The sequence below is a fragment of the Cynara cardunculus genome (genome assembly GCF_001531365.2).
Source record: "Cynara cardunculus var. scolymus isolate 2C chromosome LG 3, CcrdV1, whole genome shotgun sequence".
Taxonomy (NCBI): domain Eukaryota; kingdom Viridiplantae; phylum Streptophyta; class Magnoliopsida; order Asterales; family Asteraceae; genus Cynara; species Cynara cardunculus.
Genome location: NC_037530.1, coordinates 34,442,277 through 34,460,127, shown reverse-complemented (window position 1 = coordinate 34,460,127; position 17,851 = coordinate 34,442,277). Strand labels below are relative to the sequence as shown.

The 17,851-nt window shown below is 35.1% G+C and overlaps 2 protein-coding genes across 3 annotated transcripts; both read left to right on the top strand.

Moving 5' to 3' along the window:
* The first annotated feature begins 3,534 nt into the window (after positions 1 to 3,534).
* Positions 3,535 to 9,673, top strand: LOC112508503. 2 transcript variants are annotated; one of them, XM_025113136.1, is made up of 5 exons: positions 3,535 to 3,684; positions 5,602 to 6,759; positions 8,497 to 8,619; positions 8,703 to 8,852; positions 9,302 to 9,673. In XM_025113136.1, the coding sequence occupies exons 2-5, from the start codon at positions 5,752 to 5,754 to the stop codon at positions 9,434 to 9,436; spliced, it is 1,416 nt and encodes a 471-aa protein (XP_024968904.1). In that variant the 5' UTR covers positions 3,535 to 3,684; positions 5,602 to 5,751; the 3' UTR covers positions 9,437 to 9,673. The 2 variants fall into 2 exon arrangements, with proteins under 2 accessions (XP_024968904.1, XP_024968903.1); XM_025113135.1 differs by having other exon boundaries at positions 3,537 to 3,684; positions 5,596 to 6,759.
* Positions 9,674 to 12,422: 2,749 nt separating this feature from the next.
* Positions 12,423 to 16,074, top strand: LOC112510324 (cytochrome P450 CYP749A22-like). Its single transcript, XM_025115710.1, has 5 exons — positions 12,423 to 12,719; positions 13,348 to 13,571; positions 14,034 to 14,266; positions 14,702 to 15,071; positions 15,538 to 16,074. Exons 1-5 carry the CDS (start codon positions 12,443 to 12,445, stop codon positions 15,964 to 15,966), a joined length of 1,533 nt encoding a protein of 510 aa, XP_024971478.1. The 5' UTR covers positions 12,423 to 12,442; the 3' UTR covers positions 15,967 to 16,074.
* The last annotated feature ends 1,777 nt before the right edge of the window (positions 16,075 to 17,851 follow it).

Sequence of the window (17,851 nt, the reverse complement as noted above, 5' to 3'; positions counted from 1 at the left end):
CCCCGTCTTTAATCTAGATTTAGGATGTAGATTAATAAGTCGTTATTTATCATCTCGATTAGCCGGATTGTAACCGCCATTCTATTTCTCTTATTGGTTAAATTTTATTTTATGCTTTGGGCTCTCTCTCTCCAATGATTTTTTGGTATATGTATTTTTGGGGTGTTACACGTCATAAATTATAAGATCAATAGATTGATTGTCAAATAATAGTAAAATATTTTATGTAGAAGCAAAAATAGATAACAATGGTCAATAAAAACAAGATAACCAAATAGCAATAGTCAATAGAAGCAGAAATTGATAAATATATTCAACAAAAATATATAGCAATAGCAAACACATGATCTTAACGTTGAATTGTTGAAGCACGAAAACAATCAAGCATATAGAGATAATAATAATCAATATCATTGGACTTTGTTGAAGATAAAAAAATTAGAGAGATAATAAACAATAGCATATAAAGAATGAACAATTAATGTTTTTTTATTTTTCTTCTCCAATATAATTAGTTGATATATTTTTGGGCTCTTAGTATCTACTAAATTATTTTTTGTCTCTTATTATATGCTACAATTTTTTGGGTTTCTTTAATTTATTAATTTTTTTTAGACTACTATTGTATTTTAATGGAAAATTTTGGGCCCCTGATATTTTTGGGTTCAGGATGTGCGCCGGTGCCACCCTCCCCTAGGGACGGTCCTGCTTATTAAATGTGACGAGTGTGTATGATTTCAATTTGTTATATATTAATATTATATACCACAAATACACACACACACACACACACACACACACACATATATATATATATATATATATATAAACGCTCCTTCTTTTACAAGCTGTAAAAATAGTACAAACTTTATAACCCATCTGAGCCGCTTTTTTATGTCAATGATTATATTTGAATGAGATATTACAAATTGATGAAAAGGGGAAGGAAATAAATGAAGGACAATAATGGAAGAGGTTATCTTTTATTTTTGGAAGACAATGTTTGTAGATCGTTCATATTTGAAAATTGAGTAATGTTTTGTAGGTGAAATGCAATAAGAAACCAGAAAGTGATAATACACATAGATGTTTCATATGTGAAATTTTAGTATAATGTTTTCATACGTGAAACACATTAAGAAATCAAAATATGATAAATTTTTATACAGTTTCATATGTGAATTTTTTAATTACTATCTTATGGTAATTCGTTTAAAAATGGTAAGTAAATAAGGTAATTAAGAAATAAAATATCAATAGGTGAAAAGGACGAAAATACTTTAGTTTGCGTGGTTTTATACTATTTAGCTTGTACTCTACACACACACACACACGCACGCACTCAGGTTTAGGAGAAAACCACAAAAGATGGAAAACTTGATAACACCTTAATAACGATTCATCTTTCGGTATGTCAGTATGCATATGTGTACAAAAGTAAGCGAAAATGTTTCTTGGTTTCTATGAACGTCTGTATACCAGACAAATTACTTTTATGCATATGTGAAAATAGTACAAATAAATGGTTATTAGAGTGTTCTTCAGACTTTCATTTTTTATGATTTTCATTTTGGCTAATTATGGGAGAACAATTCATTCACACCCACTCATGATGTTTAAAAAAAGGAAAGAAATAATTGGGAAAAACATGACCTTTCTTTCACATGCGTGTTAAAAATATATAAGGACAAAATTTGGAATTTATATTATGAATCATGGGCTAAGAAATTGTCGACACAAACAAATTCAACAATGGTACAAATATACACAAAGTCTAGAGTCACAAAGTCAATCTTTGGATAAAAAATACAGCTTTATGGCAGTAGGTTGGACCCGCGTACAAATATGCACAAAACCTAGATTCACAATGTAATATTTTCTTCTCAGTGATCTAATTAGAATGCCAAAACTATATATATATATATATATATATATATATCATGATATGAAACGCTTGTTTCTTGACATGAAACGCTTGTTTCTTGACATGAAACACTACAACCTCATCTCCCCGAAAAAATATGTTACAAGTTGTTTCACAACGATGTTTAGTTTGGAACTGAAACAGAGACATTATTAGAAGAGGCAGTTTGTGGAGTTCGTCTATAAAATAGTGGTTCAAATGAGTTTTGGAATACGACCCAACCTAATGTGTTATTGGTGCCATTTAAATGTGAATCTATATGTTGGGGAATTGATGAGAACTACATGTTTTAAGTATGTTTATCATTCAATGTCGAGTCATGTAATTTTAGACTATTATATAGTGGATCCATAGTCAAGTGAGTTAGTCATGATGGTAAGTGAGGAGTTCTGATCCCTCTGAGGCAAATGCCGAGTAGGCATTATGGTACTCAGTATTGCAAAAAGAAATCTGTGTGGGTTGGACTATGGGACCATGGGTATTGGACAGGTGATCTCTTTTCGAGTCAGACCGTGGGTCTTAAGATGATGAACTCATGAGAAGTCGGACATCGGGACTAATATTTTGTGGCTTGGCCTAGTAGAGTTGACACTTAGTCATTAGGGGTAATTTTGGGAATGAACTCGTGTGGAGTTAGAACCTAGGACCATTGGCTTGTAAATGTAACTTTATAGTGTGTAAGTGGGCAATAAGATTAAGGGTATTTTAGAGATGAACTTGTGTGAGGTCGGGCTTCAGGACCTTAGGCATTGCGGTGGAAACTTGAGAGGAGTTAGACACTGGGACCATGATCTTAAGGCGCTACTTGATAATGTTGACACATAGCTTACTTCGTATTTCTCCATAGTGCATGGAATGAGTCTCCCTCCCTTGTCACCAAAAGGTCTTGTTTTAGGTATCAAGTCTATCCGTGCTTTCAGTGATTTGGGGTACGATGTATTATCTTTTTTGAGTGTTTTGTGGAACGAGTCTTATTCACTTATTTTGAATTAAGGTGAGTTTGGATGTCATTTTTTATTTAATGCAAACATTTAATTATTGGATATCGTTTTAGAAATTGTGGGTTTTTTAAAGATGATCCTATGATTTTTAAATACTATCTTAAATAAGAAATTATTGATTAAAGAGAACTCTTATGGTTTTACTATTTTATGTTTATGGGATCAACTGCTTTAACTCACTAGGCGTTAAGGCTAATATCTTTTCTTATCGACATGTATATTAGGTCTTAGAGGGATCCGAATGGTGTATGAAGCTTTATAGGGGTTCTATAGGATGTCTTAGAGGTGTCATCCATTTTTGAAGATAGCAAATTTAGTAATATTAGTATAACCCGACTTGTTCTAATTTTGTTTGAGAATTAGATAGTCCTTCTAGAAGCCCCATTTGTTTATCATGGAAAAGTATTGTAATGATAGACAAATGTGAGGTACGAGACCCATCAACTATGAGAAATTAAGGTGTAATTGCATATGTGACCCGGTCTGACCCCAATTTCTTCTCCCTATACTACCCGTTCTGACTTAATTCATAAGCCGATCCAGGCCGGTTTATTAGTCTAAAAGATGGTTCCCATTCCAACCCAACGAACCGGTTTTTATGCATGAGTACTTTTACCCAGGTTTTGCATTTGTGTTGTTTCAAAATTCCACGCCCTTCTTGCTTCCTTATTTTCCCCTTCGTTTTTCCACGCCAATTCTCCAACAATTTGATTTCTACTGTCATAGATTCTACAAGTGAATCGACAAATTGGACGCCAGGTAATTATTCTAATCGATGCTCAATTGTTGTTCCTTTTAATTTGTTACGCAAGAGTTCGGCGATCGATTTAGGGTTTCTGGTCCTATGTGAATTGGGTTTTTGTACAAATTCCTTGATTGGAGTTCTGGGTTTTTGAAATCTTGTTGTTTGCATGTCTGTTTCTTTGAATGATCGCTGGTGCTAATAGAAAGGTACAGTAGTTTTCATGAATCTTATAGTTATCTAAACCTAGGATTGTTTAAATCAAGGTTCAGTTGAATTGGCTGGCGTTAGGAGGATGAAATTTTTGATTGGTTTGTTGTGAAATAACTGAAACTGGAAAATAACTTGTGCCCTAGTTTTAAAAATTCAGTGAGTTAATGTTGATGACATAGAAAGGTTGAGCACCTCTGGTTTTGCGTTGGGCTGGGATGGAAGTCTTCCCATGTGGTCTTTCCCTTGAATCTTGTAAGAAAACCGTTTTGGTGATGAAAACTTGTTTCATTTAAAAATATTTAATCACAACTTCACAGTGCTCCATACTGGTAACTCACTAGTTTTTTCAGGTATTTGGGCTCCCGTATACTTCAGTATTGGTATCTTTTTAAGAAGTTCAGACTAGTTGTCTTTTCTCTTTTTTCTAGTTTGTAGGGATAGCTAGTTTTTAGGCTTTCTGGCACAACCCTCCTTTGTCTTCAGTGCCTTTTACGAGTTCACAATTGTGTGCCCGCTGTCTTGATAAATGTTGAATTTATATTTTAATTGATCTTGGTGAGCGAATGAAGAATTTTGTGGGCTTTAAAAACCTTTATGGTGGTGGAGTAGGGCTATTAGGAAAAAACATACAAATATTACTAGATATTTCTATCTATACAAAATTTTTGTTCCAACTTGTTTGCATTAGAGGGTACATTTTGAAAGCAAAAGTAATGAGAGTTATTCTTTTAAGGTGGTCTGGGGATCTGCTGGTTACTGCATAAACCTAGAAACCTATTGTACTTTGTTGTGCTCATCCTGTTGCTGTTTTCTAAATGGTGTGTATGGAGAATGTGGGATTCCATTATGGCTCATTTGCTTGTATCTTTTTTCTTTCATTGAGGTTTAACGGTTATAAGGCATGAGACACAGATAATTTTCTAAGGAGATGGAATCCTTGGTTCAAATATATTCACAAGATTTCAAATCAGTTTGAATAAGTTAAAGAACATGAAAATGGAAAATTGTGAATTATGTCTACCTTCCATCAAAATTATTAGCTGTTTCTAAAATTTTGTTTGTTAGTAGAAACTGTAAAGTTACAATTCTTCTGTCTGTAGTAAAAATTGGTTCTTGATTTATCTCATGAAGATGGGCTGCGAAGCCAATTGGCCCCATAAAACTTGTGGTCACACTTTTTAACTTTTTGTAACGATTACTTGTGGCATGAGTATGATGACTTGCTTATTTAATCCTTAATTAGTTCGGGGATAAAATAAATAATGAAAAGGGAACTTTTCCAGGGCCTTGAACATTATCATCCTATGCACTCATGTCTAAGACCAACTCCATTATATTCCAATTGTTAACTGCTTCCCTCATGTCAATGTTGGTCTGTACCTATCCCTTCTCGAATCACTTTTCTCTTGGTACAAATCTTGTTTTCCAACACGTGTAATTGCGTCGGGCATACCTTTTTGATGGATAAGGTGATAACCAAACAAAAATAAATGCATAAAAGGCAATACATTAGCCCTTCTGCTCTTCTGGAACATCAGAAGGTTAATTAGATTATGTTGTATCCTAGTTGTAAATGCTATTTCTTTGTGTTTGATTCTATTAATTTCAACTTGGGTATATTGCTGTTTTGATTATTGAGATGGCTAATGTGATTACTCTAGTCGTTTGATTTCCCAATATGTAATATTTTGACCTTTAATTGTTCTCATCTGCAGTGACAGCTTTGAGGAATGACTCATTCGCAGCCAAACTAAAAGAGATACAGCGACGATCCTTTATTCGTTTTCTGTAATGCAGAATCCAGACGATATTTTTTGAAGCGACTTCTAGAACATAATTGCACTACTTAATAGCTAAAGAAAATAGATGAGATGAAGGCCTTAAGAAGATGCAGGAATAATTTGGAGGTTGATAATGTAGTTCTGATTGATGTGGATAGTTATAATTTCAATAATGTTATTGTTATTGATGTACCTGAAAGTCATTCTAAGAAAGTAGGAGGTTCAAATGGATTAACAAATGACAGAAGTCGTCCTTTGAGGACATATATTTACATAGATGATGATGAAAGCCCTAGCAACCATCATGCTGGAACACATGCAGATAGTGAGAGAAATTTTGAGGATGACGCTTCGTCCAGCAGGAGATATGGTCCAGATACGCACTTTGCTCAGGAAAATATATCTCCGGTGAAGCTTTCAAAGGGCAAAAGAACCTACTCGGGAATAAGTTCCAACAATCGTAATAGTTTCAGCTTACAATCAGATAGTGATTCATCTGATGATGATGACAGTCCTGATTGTGAATTTATGGAAGATTTTTCTGGAAAGCTACGAGAGCAGTGGGAAAGAGCATCATTGAAGAGAAAAGCTGGTGTACACAATGATCATATTGGTAGGAGGGATAACAGCAGTTCTTTTAAGTCCTCCAGGGGCGCTCATAATGATTCTGGAGTAAATAAAAACAAACAAAAATATGCTCAAGCTTCTACTTCTAAAGGGAAGAGCCGTCAACCAGCTTATATGCAAGGCTATCAGCATGAAGATAGAATCAGACACGCTGAATCGAGTTTGTCTGATTGTGATGCTAGAAATGAAGTAGATGTTGATCATGGTAAAGCTGATTCACGAGTTGGTAATGAAACTGAAGATTGCAGCCAATGTAGTCCTGTGCACAGAGATGACAAGCATGAACATATGCCTTCTACTAGTAGCGATGAGGAGAACGAAAAAAATGATCTTGACGTTGCTCCCACCATTGGTGCTGTCCCGGTTCAGAGCTCTATTATTGATCAACGAGAAAAGCTTAAAGAGACAGACGAATACAAGCGAGCTCTAGAGGAAGAATGGTCAGCAAGACAAATAGCCTTAAAGATCCAGGTATGTTATAGCACACCAGTTTAATGCTTTAATAACATTGTCTTTTTGGCCATTTATGGCATTGTATTTCTGTCATAATGCGGTTGAACTTTTTTAACTTTTGTGAAAGCGCATGCATGTAATGGTTGGTATAAGGCTATGTTTGAAGGATATGGGTAGGACTTGAAATTTTGAAAGCTTGATGATATTAGTATACGTTTGTATGCATGTATAAGTCTAACGGAACCAATAAATTAAAGAAGTTATTTTATGATTCATGCTTCAAGTATATAAAAGAAAGACATACTAAAACCGATGTGTTATTATGCTTCTACTGTTAATGTGTTCATATTAGTCTTGGCTGGTTAGAAAAAATCACTTGTCGTGCCTCCTTGTTTTTTCTCTGTTAAGTTGTAGGATTTAAATGGATTTTAGATTTTATAATTTACTTCTAATTTTTTGTTTTGTGAATCTTTATCACCTTTTCTGGTAAAAGGAAGACAAAAATTGCTTAATCTAATAATCTGTATCCCCATTTTCATGCCACCCTGAATTTGTGGTCAATGGTACGGCATATGCCACACAGTGTTTGTACCTTATTGGACCACTGAAGAACTGGATCCCCACCAGGTATGGGGATTGAGACAGCTGTAAGCCTGTGATAGTTAATCATATGACTGGGTGTGATACAATTGTACAGAGAAGGATAAAAAATGGGGAGGGGGACGAGCTTATATTACAGGCCAAAAATTTTATCAACTTACTATTTGCATCTATTTTTGGCCCTCTAATACATGATTTCTAGAAGTATTGGCTCAGTTTGAGTAAGAATTAGACTGAATTAGTTCACTGTGGTACAGTCAAGTGAGAGAAAAAAGAGGGGGAGGGGTAGGGTTAGCACATAATGGAACTTAAAACTTTTGGTGATTTGATCATTTACATCTTTTTGGGCATACTTGCTTTCAAGATGTATTTACTTGTTTGTAATTGGTTGAACAATATCATAAATGCTTATACTTGTATGTAGGTTTTAAAGCTTTGCTACCATACCATTATGTGCATCCTCCAGTTCTATAATGTCCATCCCAAGTGCAATTCTTGTGAATCTTAAATGGTCATCAACTCATCATCATTGTCGTCATCACTTTGTTCCACGTGCTATATGGTATTAGCCATTAGGTTATCAGAGCCTAAGTTAGGGAGCGTTTACCAAACGCTTACCGGATGTCACTTACCTTACTGCAAGAACCATGAATCTTACCCAGTAAGTGAGGGAGAAGGCTCTTACACGATAAACGCTTACTGGGAAAGAAACCCTTACCAACCATTCATTTTGATGGCGGAGAATGTTAACCATTAAGGTAAGTGAATGTGGTAACTCTTGTACGTGAGCGCTTACTCGGTAAGCATTTGGGTAAACGGCTTACTTGGGTTGTGTGGTTTCCATATCTTGGTTATGTGTTTCTTATAACTACTTCTATTTGTATATTATTGCTTACTCATAACTAGTTTCTCAAAATTCATCTTTCTTTTTCTCTCATTCGCACACTTTTCACAAGCTGATGGTCTTCATGAAAACAACCATTCTACTATTTGGAGGTAGAGGGGTAGAGTTCAGGTCTGATTACATCATACCTCTAATCCCACCTCCCGATGGGATATTCCGGGGTTGTTTGGTTTGTTTTGGTCTCAACTATGTCTATGTACGGCTGTTTATGTAGCCATTTTTAAGTGGAAAACTCGTGTTCTCTTTTGCAGGCAGAAGAAGCTCAGCAGTTGCGTCGTCTGCAGAAAAGAAAAAAAGCTGAAACTTTGCGTTTATTAGACATGGAGAGAAGACAAAAGCAACGCGTGGAAGAAATCCGAGAATCCCAAAAAAAGGTTTGCTGAATTTTTTTGGTGTCTCTTAATTATGCTTATATTCACTTACTATTGCTTATATTCTACATTCTCTCATTTTTCAGGATGAGGAGAATATGAATTTGAAAGAAGTATACCGCACGGAAGTCAGACATGAGCTTAACAAGCTGGAGAAGACCTGTCTTGATATGGCTTCGTTATTGCGTGGTTTAGGAATCCAAGTTGGTGACAGTCCTTGTGCCTCATCGCATGAGGTGGGTTGCATACTCTAGTGTCAACATTCAAGCTAGAAATAGCACAAAAAAGCCCAAGTCTGAAGTCTGGCCTGAAAAGCCCGGCCTTCTAAGCCCAGCCTTAAAATCTGATCAGACCAACTTCTTTTTTTTATCCCGGCCTGAAAAAGCCTGATCAGGCCTTTTTTCAACCCGAAAGCCTGGCTTGGCCAGGGCTTGAAAAAGCCCGGGCCTTCTTTGTCTACTGAAAAACGGGCTTTGAAGGCCCGGGGTCCATGCATTTCTAATTTCACGCCAAAGGGTCTTCTTGGAATGATCTCTTGGTCTCTTGGGACAAGAGGTAAGGTCATCTTACTCCCAGCCCTACCTTTGGGTGAGATATATTGGGTTCGTTTGGTTTAAAGAAGAATTCATTTTTTTTTTCTGAAAGCAAGTTATGTGGACTAAACAACCTCTGATGGGCGATACAGGTGCGTGCAGCGTATAAACGGGCATTACTGAGCTTTCACCCAGATCGTGCTGCGGGATCTGACATGCGTCAGCAGGTCGAGGCTGAAGAAAAGTTTAAGCTTATATCGCGCATGAAGGAGAAGTTGTCATTATAATACATCTCTTAAAGTTTAAATCTGTTTAGAGTTCCAATTCATCTTCTGGTTGAATCTGTCTCAGAATTTTCCTTTGGTTTTATCTAATATTCTTTTTGAAGTATGAAATCATTATTTCTAGAACAACTTCAACTTTTCCTTTTTTATCTTGAGCCCTTTTTTACCCAAGTGGCAGTTGCAATTTGTACTCGCCCAAAACCATCAACATAATATATAAGATGACATAATTTTGCTAGATGCGGGAATTGAAGGTGCATTTTGGTACATCTCATTACTGATGATGATTTATTTAAGGTGGAAATCTCTTCTTACTCTTTTCAAGATTGCTTTCATTCACATTGGAACCCAACCCTAGGTGACAAACCTGTTAACTGGTTGGTCCTTTAAACCAGTTTCAATCCTAACCTCCAACATGCTTGAACCGGTTTGATTGCAACTGGTCTTGGTCCGGACTGGTCTCCCTTTACAGGAACCAAGTGTAATCTTTTGGACCAGTCTTAGAGAGAAAAAAAAAACCCAGTAACCGATTAGACCGGTCTTTCAGGACTACTCTATTCACTAACGTCCATTTTCTACAAATACATTTACTATTTCTTTTGTTCTTTTATTATATATTATGTTATTTTTGCCTATTAAAATATTAAATGATATTTTATTTGAAGATAGAATGAATTACATGCCGATAAGATAATTCTTGTCATCCAAGTACTAACTGAATGACATCCCTAGTTGGATCACCGATTTTGCTTGTATCATCCGAGTTAACTCAATATTATAATTCCAAATCGCTTCTGTTTGACCAATATGTGTTTGCGTCAAATTTGAGTTTTTAATTCAATGCCATCAAAATCGCTTCTGTTTGACCAATTTGCGATTGCGTCAAATTTGAATTCTACCGCTTCCCAAATGTCACCATAGCAGGACTCTATATTCGTAGTTGTACAACTTTAATCCCAACTCGATTTCTTGCAATTCCAATGATTTTTTCATATACCCATTTTTATCCACATTAACCTTTTACTTTGCCATTTTCGTGCAACAACAAGTATAACAATAATAGTTGTATTCAAATGCTCAAAATGTAGACGATGGTCTTCATCAATGAGTTCTTGAGGTATTTGTATATTACATGTTTGATGAAATGCTTGAATGAGGTAATTGTATTAGTTTGTTTATATGCACATTATATGCTCGACGAAATGCTTGAATGAGAGCTTATTTTGATTTAAAGGCAACTTATGATGGTCTAATCATATTTATTGAAATGTTAAGTATAAAAAGTATAATCGATTAGATTGGATGGACATTGCATCTAAAAGTTAAAACATGTAATTGTTGATCCGATTGATTTAGTGAAATCTTTGAAAATGGGACCTTAACTTTGATTACTCTAATTTTAGTCCCTTTGGTTCTCAATTTGCTCTGAAAATGGTCCTTCGTTACTAACTTCATTAGTTTTCTTTGTTAGTGGCAGGGACATTTTTGTCCATTTAAGCTACTTCCTTAATTCGTTATAAAAAATTAATTGTATAATACATTGTATTTATCATAGGAAATTAAAATCATCCATATATATAGTAAATTATCCATAATTATTTTTCTGCTAAATATTTTTTCTAATAGAAAATTAAAATCATAGGAAATTAAAATCTATATAAATAAAATATAGTAAATTATCCATAAATATTTTTTCATTCACTATAGAAAATTAAAATCTACAAATTAAAGAAAATAATAAAACATAAAAAATGACACACACATATGTATATATTATGATTCAAGAAAATAAAAAAGAAATACAAAGTTTTACACTATTTTGTGGAAGAAATTGTGCAAATGATTAGATATCGACCAACACCATTTCAATAGTTTTACACAAATCCTAAAATATATTTGCGTTTTTTTCCTGGTTGGGGCATGTTTTGACGTTTCAGCACAGGGCATTAAAAAGCTTTGAGCCAGCCCTGATTGCAACGGAACTCATTTAGTATGAAGATGGAAATACGTGTAACCGAGCCCTCTACGTGTGGTCGGAAAGATGGTGAAAAGAAAGCTTGCCAAAACCCCAGCACCCAACGGCAAATTCATCAGCAAAACGTTCATATTAGCCCCCGATTCAGGAACCAAGCAGCTTTGCACGTCGGTATCGCTTTTAGCAAACACCAAGAACACAATAAGCAAAAGAAAAGCGTGACCGATATCTATGCCATTGATTTTGAATCTCTTCAACCCCTCCTCATCCTCGTCCTCTTGACCACAACAACGGGGGCAAGTTCCATAATCAAATATATAAAACCCTTTGAAGGTGTCAATGCCGTAGTAAAGCTTTCCATCAGAGGGATCGATGAAGCTGTCGGTGAAACATGTTGGAAAGCATATCACGGCAGAGACTCCGATAAAGGTTGTTCTGGTTCACTTAAACAAAAACAAAAAGGAAATTCGAAACCTAATCCGACTTATCTTATCCGATTAAGACCGGTCTTTGTATATCTAACCGCCCTCCAACAAATCTGGTTCGAACCGATTAAACCCTAAAACAAAGTTACAAAAATCATTAAACCCTAAAACAAAGTTACAAACATAATACAAGAAAAGGGGCATTTTCAACATGCAAAAACGAGTTAAAGATCAATTGCTTAATACAGGTCAGTTAAGTCTTTGAATCCTACGTACTTTTGAAAGCAAGCCTCAAATAAGCCCCCAAAAACCAAGTGAAAATAAGCCAAAAAACAGGTCCCTATAGTAATCTGGTCACCAGTATCAATCAACACTTTTAAATATTCAGCCACCCAACTGCTACTTAATAATCCCATTAAGCACCTTGCCTGGAGGTYAATTTATTCAGGCATCACCATGCACGCCATCAATAATATGAAAATGTTTTCCGTACCAGTTACATTTGTATATAAAACCTGCCTCTCTACCTCTACATATTCATCATATATTCATGTTCAGCTCCACACCCAATCGAACAGAGAGTTCAGATATCTAACTTGATATATATGTATGGGGCTTAATGTGGGAGCTTGGATTCTCCTTTTYCTCAGCTCTCTTGCCCTCTTATCTCTCATTAAGTTCTTACACAAAGTGTGGTGGGTTCCAACTCGCATAAAACATGTATTCAGTTCACAAGGTGTAAAAGGACCTCCGTATAGATTCATTCATGGCAACACAAAAKAAATTGCCGCCATGAAAGACCAAGCAAGGAGTCCGTTCACTGATATATCACATGACGTATACCCACGAATACAGCCTCACTTTGTTACATGGTTTCAATTATAYGGTTGGTGTTGTTATCCATAAGCTATTTAATTACCTTTYGCTTTYRCTACAAATAAAATTGGGCTTATAGGATGCCATAAATGTCTCAGTGTCCTAATAACCTACTTTAAAGAGCCAAACGGTTGTACGATATATGAAAGTGTTGCTGTAAGTTTAACGGAACCTTTTTGGACTTTCAACAAGTTATTAAGATGTACTTTTAAAATAAAATGTTGTAATAGTTTTATTACAAGACATTTTTACGAAGTATTCTATAAACACATCTTTTTTAGAGGACATTTGTTATACTTTTACAAATAATGTTATATGAAAAAGTAAATACAAAACCATAAGAATGGTGCTTGATTGGTTTGAGCTTGGCTCCAAAGGTCAAAAGTATCAGAAGGTCCCAGGTTCAAATCCAATGAGGAATAAAAATCCCCTTGTGGCCACGGAGGTTCAAATCCGATGACTCCGGGCTATCTGCAAAACAGGTGGTCCACTAACCCTAGTCTATTTGGACATTTAGACATATTTACGATCGTATAATCCCAATTTTTTTGTAGTGTATTCTTTCAATTTGATTTTGCTCCATTAGTGTAAGAAACACTGTAATGAATTGAAGTTTGTGTTGTTAATTTCTAATGCAGGTAAAAATTTTGTCAACTGGTATGGTCCTCAACCTGAATTGGTTATAACAGAACCTGAAATCATCAAAGAAATTGCAAGCAATAGAAGCGTCTCTTCAGCAAGACCTGATCTCGGATCATTTCACAAGAAAATGTTGGGGGACGGCCTTGTTACATCGAAAGGCCAAAAGTGGGCAAGACAACGAAAATTGGCTAACCAAGCTTTCGGTGCCGAGAGTTTAAAGGTTGTTAAGCTCTTTCATCATCACCATCACCATAATCATCGTCACTAAAATAAAATCTAGTTTATAAAACACCAAAAATGTTTAAGAATCCTAATAAACTGCTTTATATGACTTAAGTTTATATGACAATTATAAGACGTTTTGATCGTCATAACAAATTTTTTAGGACATTCTAAAAAATTGTGTCTTGAAAAAAACTTAACTTGTTAAGACGCTTAATTACGTTTTATAAATTTATTGTAACACTTTAAATACGACATTTTTATTGTTTGGTATTATATACTTAAATTTTACAAAGTAGAAATTTAAATACGACATTTTTATTGTTTGAATACTTCGGTTCAAGATCAGCCTCTTCATGAAAAGAGAGGTTGATATGTCGAAATCTTCAAATGAGGATCATATCCATTGATCATCTGTTTATTATAATAACCCATCGATCAATAACCCGCGTGTACGTAGAACATGATCCCAGCAATGGTGAAAAGCGTAGAGATGCTGCTACTCAGGTGGAAAAAGATGGCCGGCAGCGAGGTTGAAATAAATGCGGAGTTCCGGATTTTGACAGCAGAAGTGATTTCTAGAACAGCTTTCGGCACCAACTACTTACAGGGAAAGGAAATTTTCGAAATGCTCAAGAAGATGAGTACAATTGCTGGTAGAAACTACTACAATCCTAGGCTTCCTGGCCTGAGGTACTTTACCATTGCTACAACAATAAGTTCTATCTACAAAGTTYATAGGACGTTTTAGGTGTTTTAACAAGTTTTTTAGGACGCTTCTAAAATAAAGTGTCGTATCAACTATTTTGTATGACACAATTTGAAAAAGTGTTCTGTGTCCTATACAATAGCTTATATATAAGATAGTTTATCTTAAAAACGTCCTAAAAATTTGTTAAAAACATCCTATAAACCTATTGTAATGCTTTTAGATATGACACTTTAATATTTGATCCTATAAACCTAAGTTCTATAAAGTATTCTATTTGGACGGTTAGACAATTTAGGCGCCGTATTAAGGCAAYTTTGTTGTAGTGTCTAACTACTTATTGTAACACTTTTAGATAACAAACACAATTTTTGTTTGTATATCGTCCTATTAAGAAAATCATTCGTTGTTTTTTGCAGTACAATATTCAAAAGCAGTGATGATTTGAAATCCGACGAACTTCAAAAGGGAATTGAAGATCTYATTATGGAGACTATAAAGGAAAGAGAGAAGATAATGGCAGTAGATCCGGACACAGCTGATTTTCTTGGACAGCTTGTGAAGGCTAATCATGAAACCGATGAAAGTTACCATGTTTCGATACAAGATATCATAGATGAATGTAAAACCTTTTATGTATCCGGGGATGGAACAACGTCACTCGTGCTGTCATGGGCTGTTCTTCTTCTGTCAATTCACACAGAATGGCAAGAAAGAGCACGACAGGAAGTAGTTGAATTATTTGGCARACGACATCCACGTTCTGAAGACATATCAAAACTTAAAACGGTATGTAAATTATACGATGAAGCGTCCTAACARAGCACTTAATGGGACTTTAGAAAATAGGATCAAGAACGRGGTGCCTTATCTAAATGCAATACAATAAGTTGTTATGATGAAATCAGACGACAACCTAAGAAGTTATATCGATGAAGATGAACCACCTAATGGACATAAAAAGTAAACAGTTCTATTAACCTTTTTATAGGACATTTTCTAAAATTTTCGTATTCGTTTTGTTTTCATACATGGAATACTTTTCAAACATATCATATATAAGGATTTAGTTTTTGTGCTATATTAGGTTGTCATACTTCATCAATAAAACTTGGCATCTAACAACTTAGTGTAACGCCTTTAGATGCAACGTATAGTTATTGGTCTTAAAAACTTAAAAGTCCTATTAGGTGCGTCCTAAAAGGCACATTTTGTTACTATCGCTTCTAACTTTTCTAATCGTTAAATCATGCAGATTGGCATGATCATCAACGAGACACTTCGACTGTATCCTCCTGGAATTGCCATAATTCGAAAGAACGAAAGAGAAGTTAAACTTGGAAATCTTGTTATTCCCGCCAATGTAATTCTACATGTTCCAGTTTTAGCACTTCATCATGATCGCACAATATGGGGAGAAGATGCACATCTTTTTAATCCTGAAAGATTTTCAGAAGGGATTAGTAAAGCTACAAAGAACAATCCATCAGCATATATGCCTTTTGGGTTTGGGCATCGAAATTGTGTTGGTTCAAACTTTGCAACCAATACARCCAAGATTACTCTTGCAATGATCTTGCAGCGTTATAGGTTTACTCCATCTCCGAATTACATCCACTCTCCTGTTCATCTTTTGATGCTTGTCCCCAAGAATGGTGTTCAAGTGATGCTCCATGCTCTCTAGTGTAGATACTTCTGTAAAATTAAGTGATGATCTTTGCGTTTGTGAGATTTATATATTAAGGATTGTATTATATGTATGCTTTTATATTACTTGGAACAATTACCATTACCAATCATTAATCTGTGGATTCAGTAACATATTTGGCTCAATTATAGAACAGTTATCATTATCCTTATTTTATCAATCAACTTTTGATACATCATTAGTTTATTTGATTCATTTTATTCACAATTTAATAAAATGATGATGTGTCAAGGGTTGATTGGTGAGCATGACGTAGACAATGATTCGTATTCCGTACAAAAGTTAAACGTGGACATATGGTCGGAACTATCATACATATTCTTCAACTTCACCCTCATTAGAAAGGTTTGTGTACATTGAGAACGAGATAACTTTACTTGTCGGAAGCATTCGTAGAACTTTTTGCGTGCATTCCGGTTTTCTCTTTGTATTTTGCAAGGAACTGTTCCTATCTCTACGTCACTTTGAAATCACTATAACGAACGATACAATTGCATTTGATACATTAAACATTTACATCGAATATCGTTTGTTGCACCTACTCTAGTGATAGGATGAAAGTTCAAAAATGCCAATCAAGACATCGTACTCACAAGTAAAGTATTAGCATATAATAATAGAGACAACAAAAAATTGATTAATCAACCGAATCTGGATTTTTTAAATGCTATAAGATATGATATATAGTCCCTTTCAACCATTCAACTAGTACGATGGACCACCGGTTGTTTATACCATTTTCATGTCAATGTGATAAGGTTTGTAAGCATTTAAGGGACCATCAATAATTAAGTCACGATTAAGCCATTCATTATCAAGTAGCACACCTCGTCACCTGTTYRAGGCATATTTATTCAGATTTGTAGAGTTTGAGTCGTATACTAAGGTTTTAGGATAACTTTTTATRGGAATTTTCATTTTACGATTTCATTTTTATATGTTACATCGCTAATTTGTCGCTAATTCCATTAGTGGTCCATTGTTGATGGCATTGCCCACCACTATTTGACCGATGCACAATCATAACTGATCACCGATGGATTGGGTCGTTGCTGATAGGGTCCGATTTTGTAGTGTAGTATATATATATATATACATATAAATGTGTTGAAACCATGATGTATGAAATCATTGTGAAGAGGAAAAAACAAAGGGGTTGATTACCAAACGCTTACCAGGTAAACRTTTATTGGGTGTCACTTACCTTCCSATGAACATGACAAAGACCTAAAATCATACCCGGTAAGAGATATAACAAAGACTAAGACTCTTATCCGGTAAGTGAGGATGAACAATCTTATACAGTAAGAGCTTACCCTGTAAAATTAAGTTGCTTGCCAACAATCCATTATGATAGCTGAAAATGTTATCTGATAAGGTAAGTAGCGTGATGCACTCGCAAGTAAGCACTTACCTGATAARCATGAGGTAGAAGGCCCCTAGCYTTTTCTTAATAACCTATCCCCCAAWTCAGGCTTGCATAATTYTTCTAAAGGTCGGCTGCAAGGGTTGCTCCTGTGAATAGAAGATTTAAAGAAAAAAGATTGAGCAAGTTGATTATATGTATATTTAAGAAACCAAAAGAAACTCGATTAGCCATCAGCCAGTAAACTAAAAGCCATCTAAAAGTAAATATAAGGAATATGGGTATCAAAAACAAATTATTTCTCGAAATAAAAGAGAGAGTTGATTTCTAATTGAAATGAGAAATGATTCCAAAGAAACAAATGATGGTTCAAATTGGCTATACCATTGGATTCCAATAGCCACTGTTAGGGGTGCTCAAAAACCCGACCATCCCGATCAACCTAACCCAACACAACACGAAATAACTCAACTCGGAGTAACCCGATGTCTAATC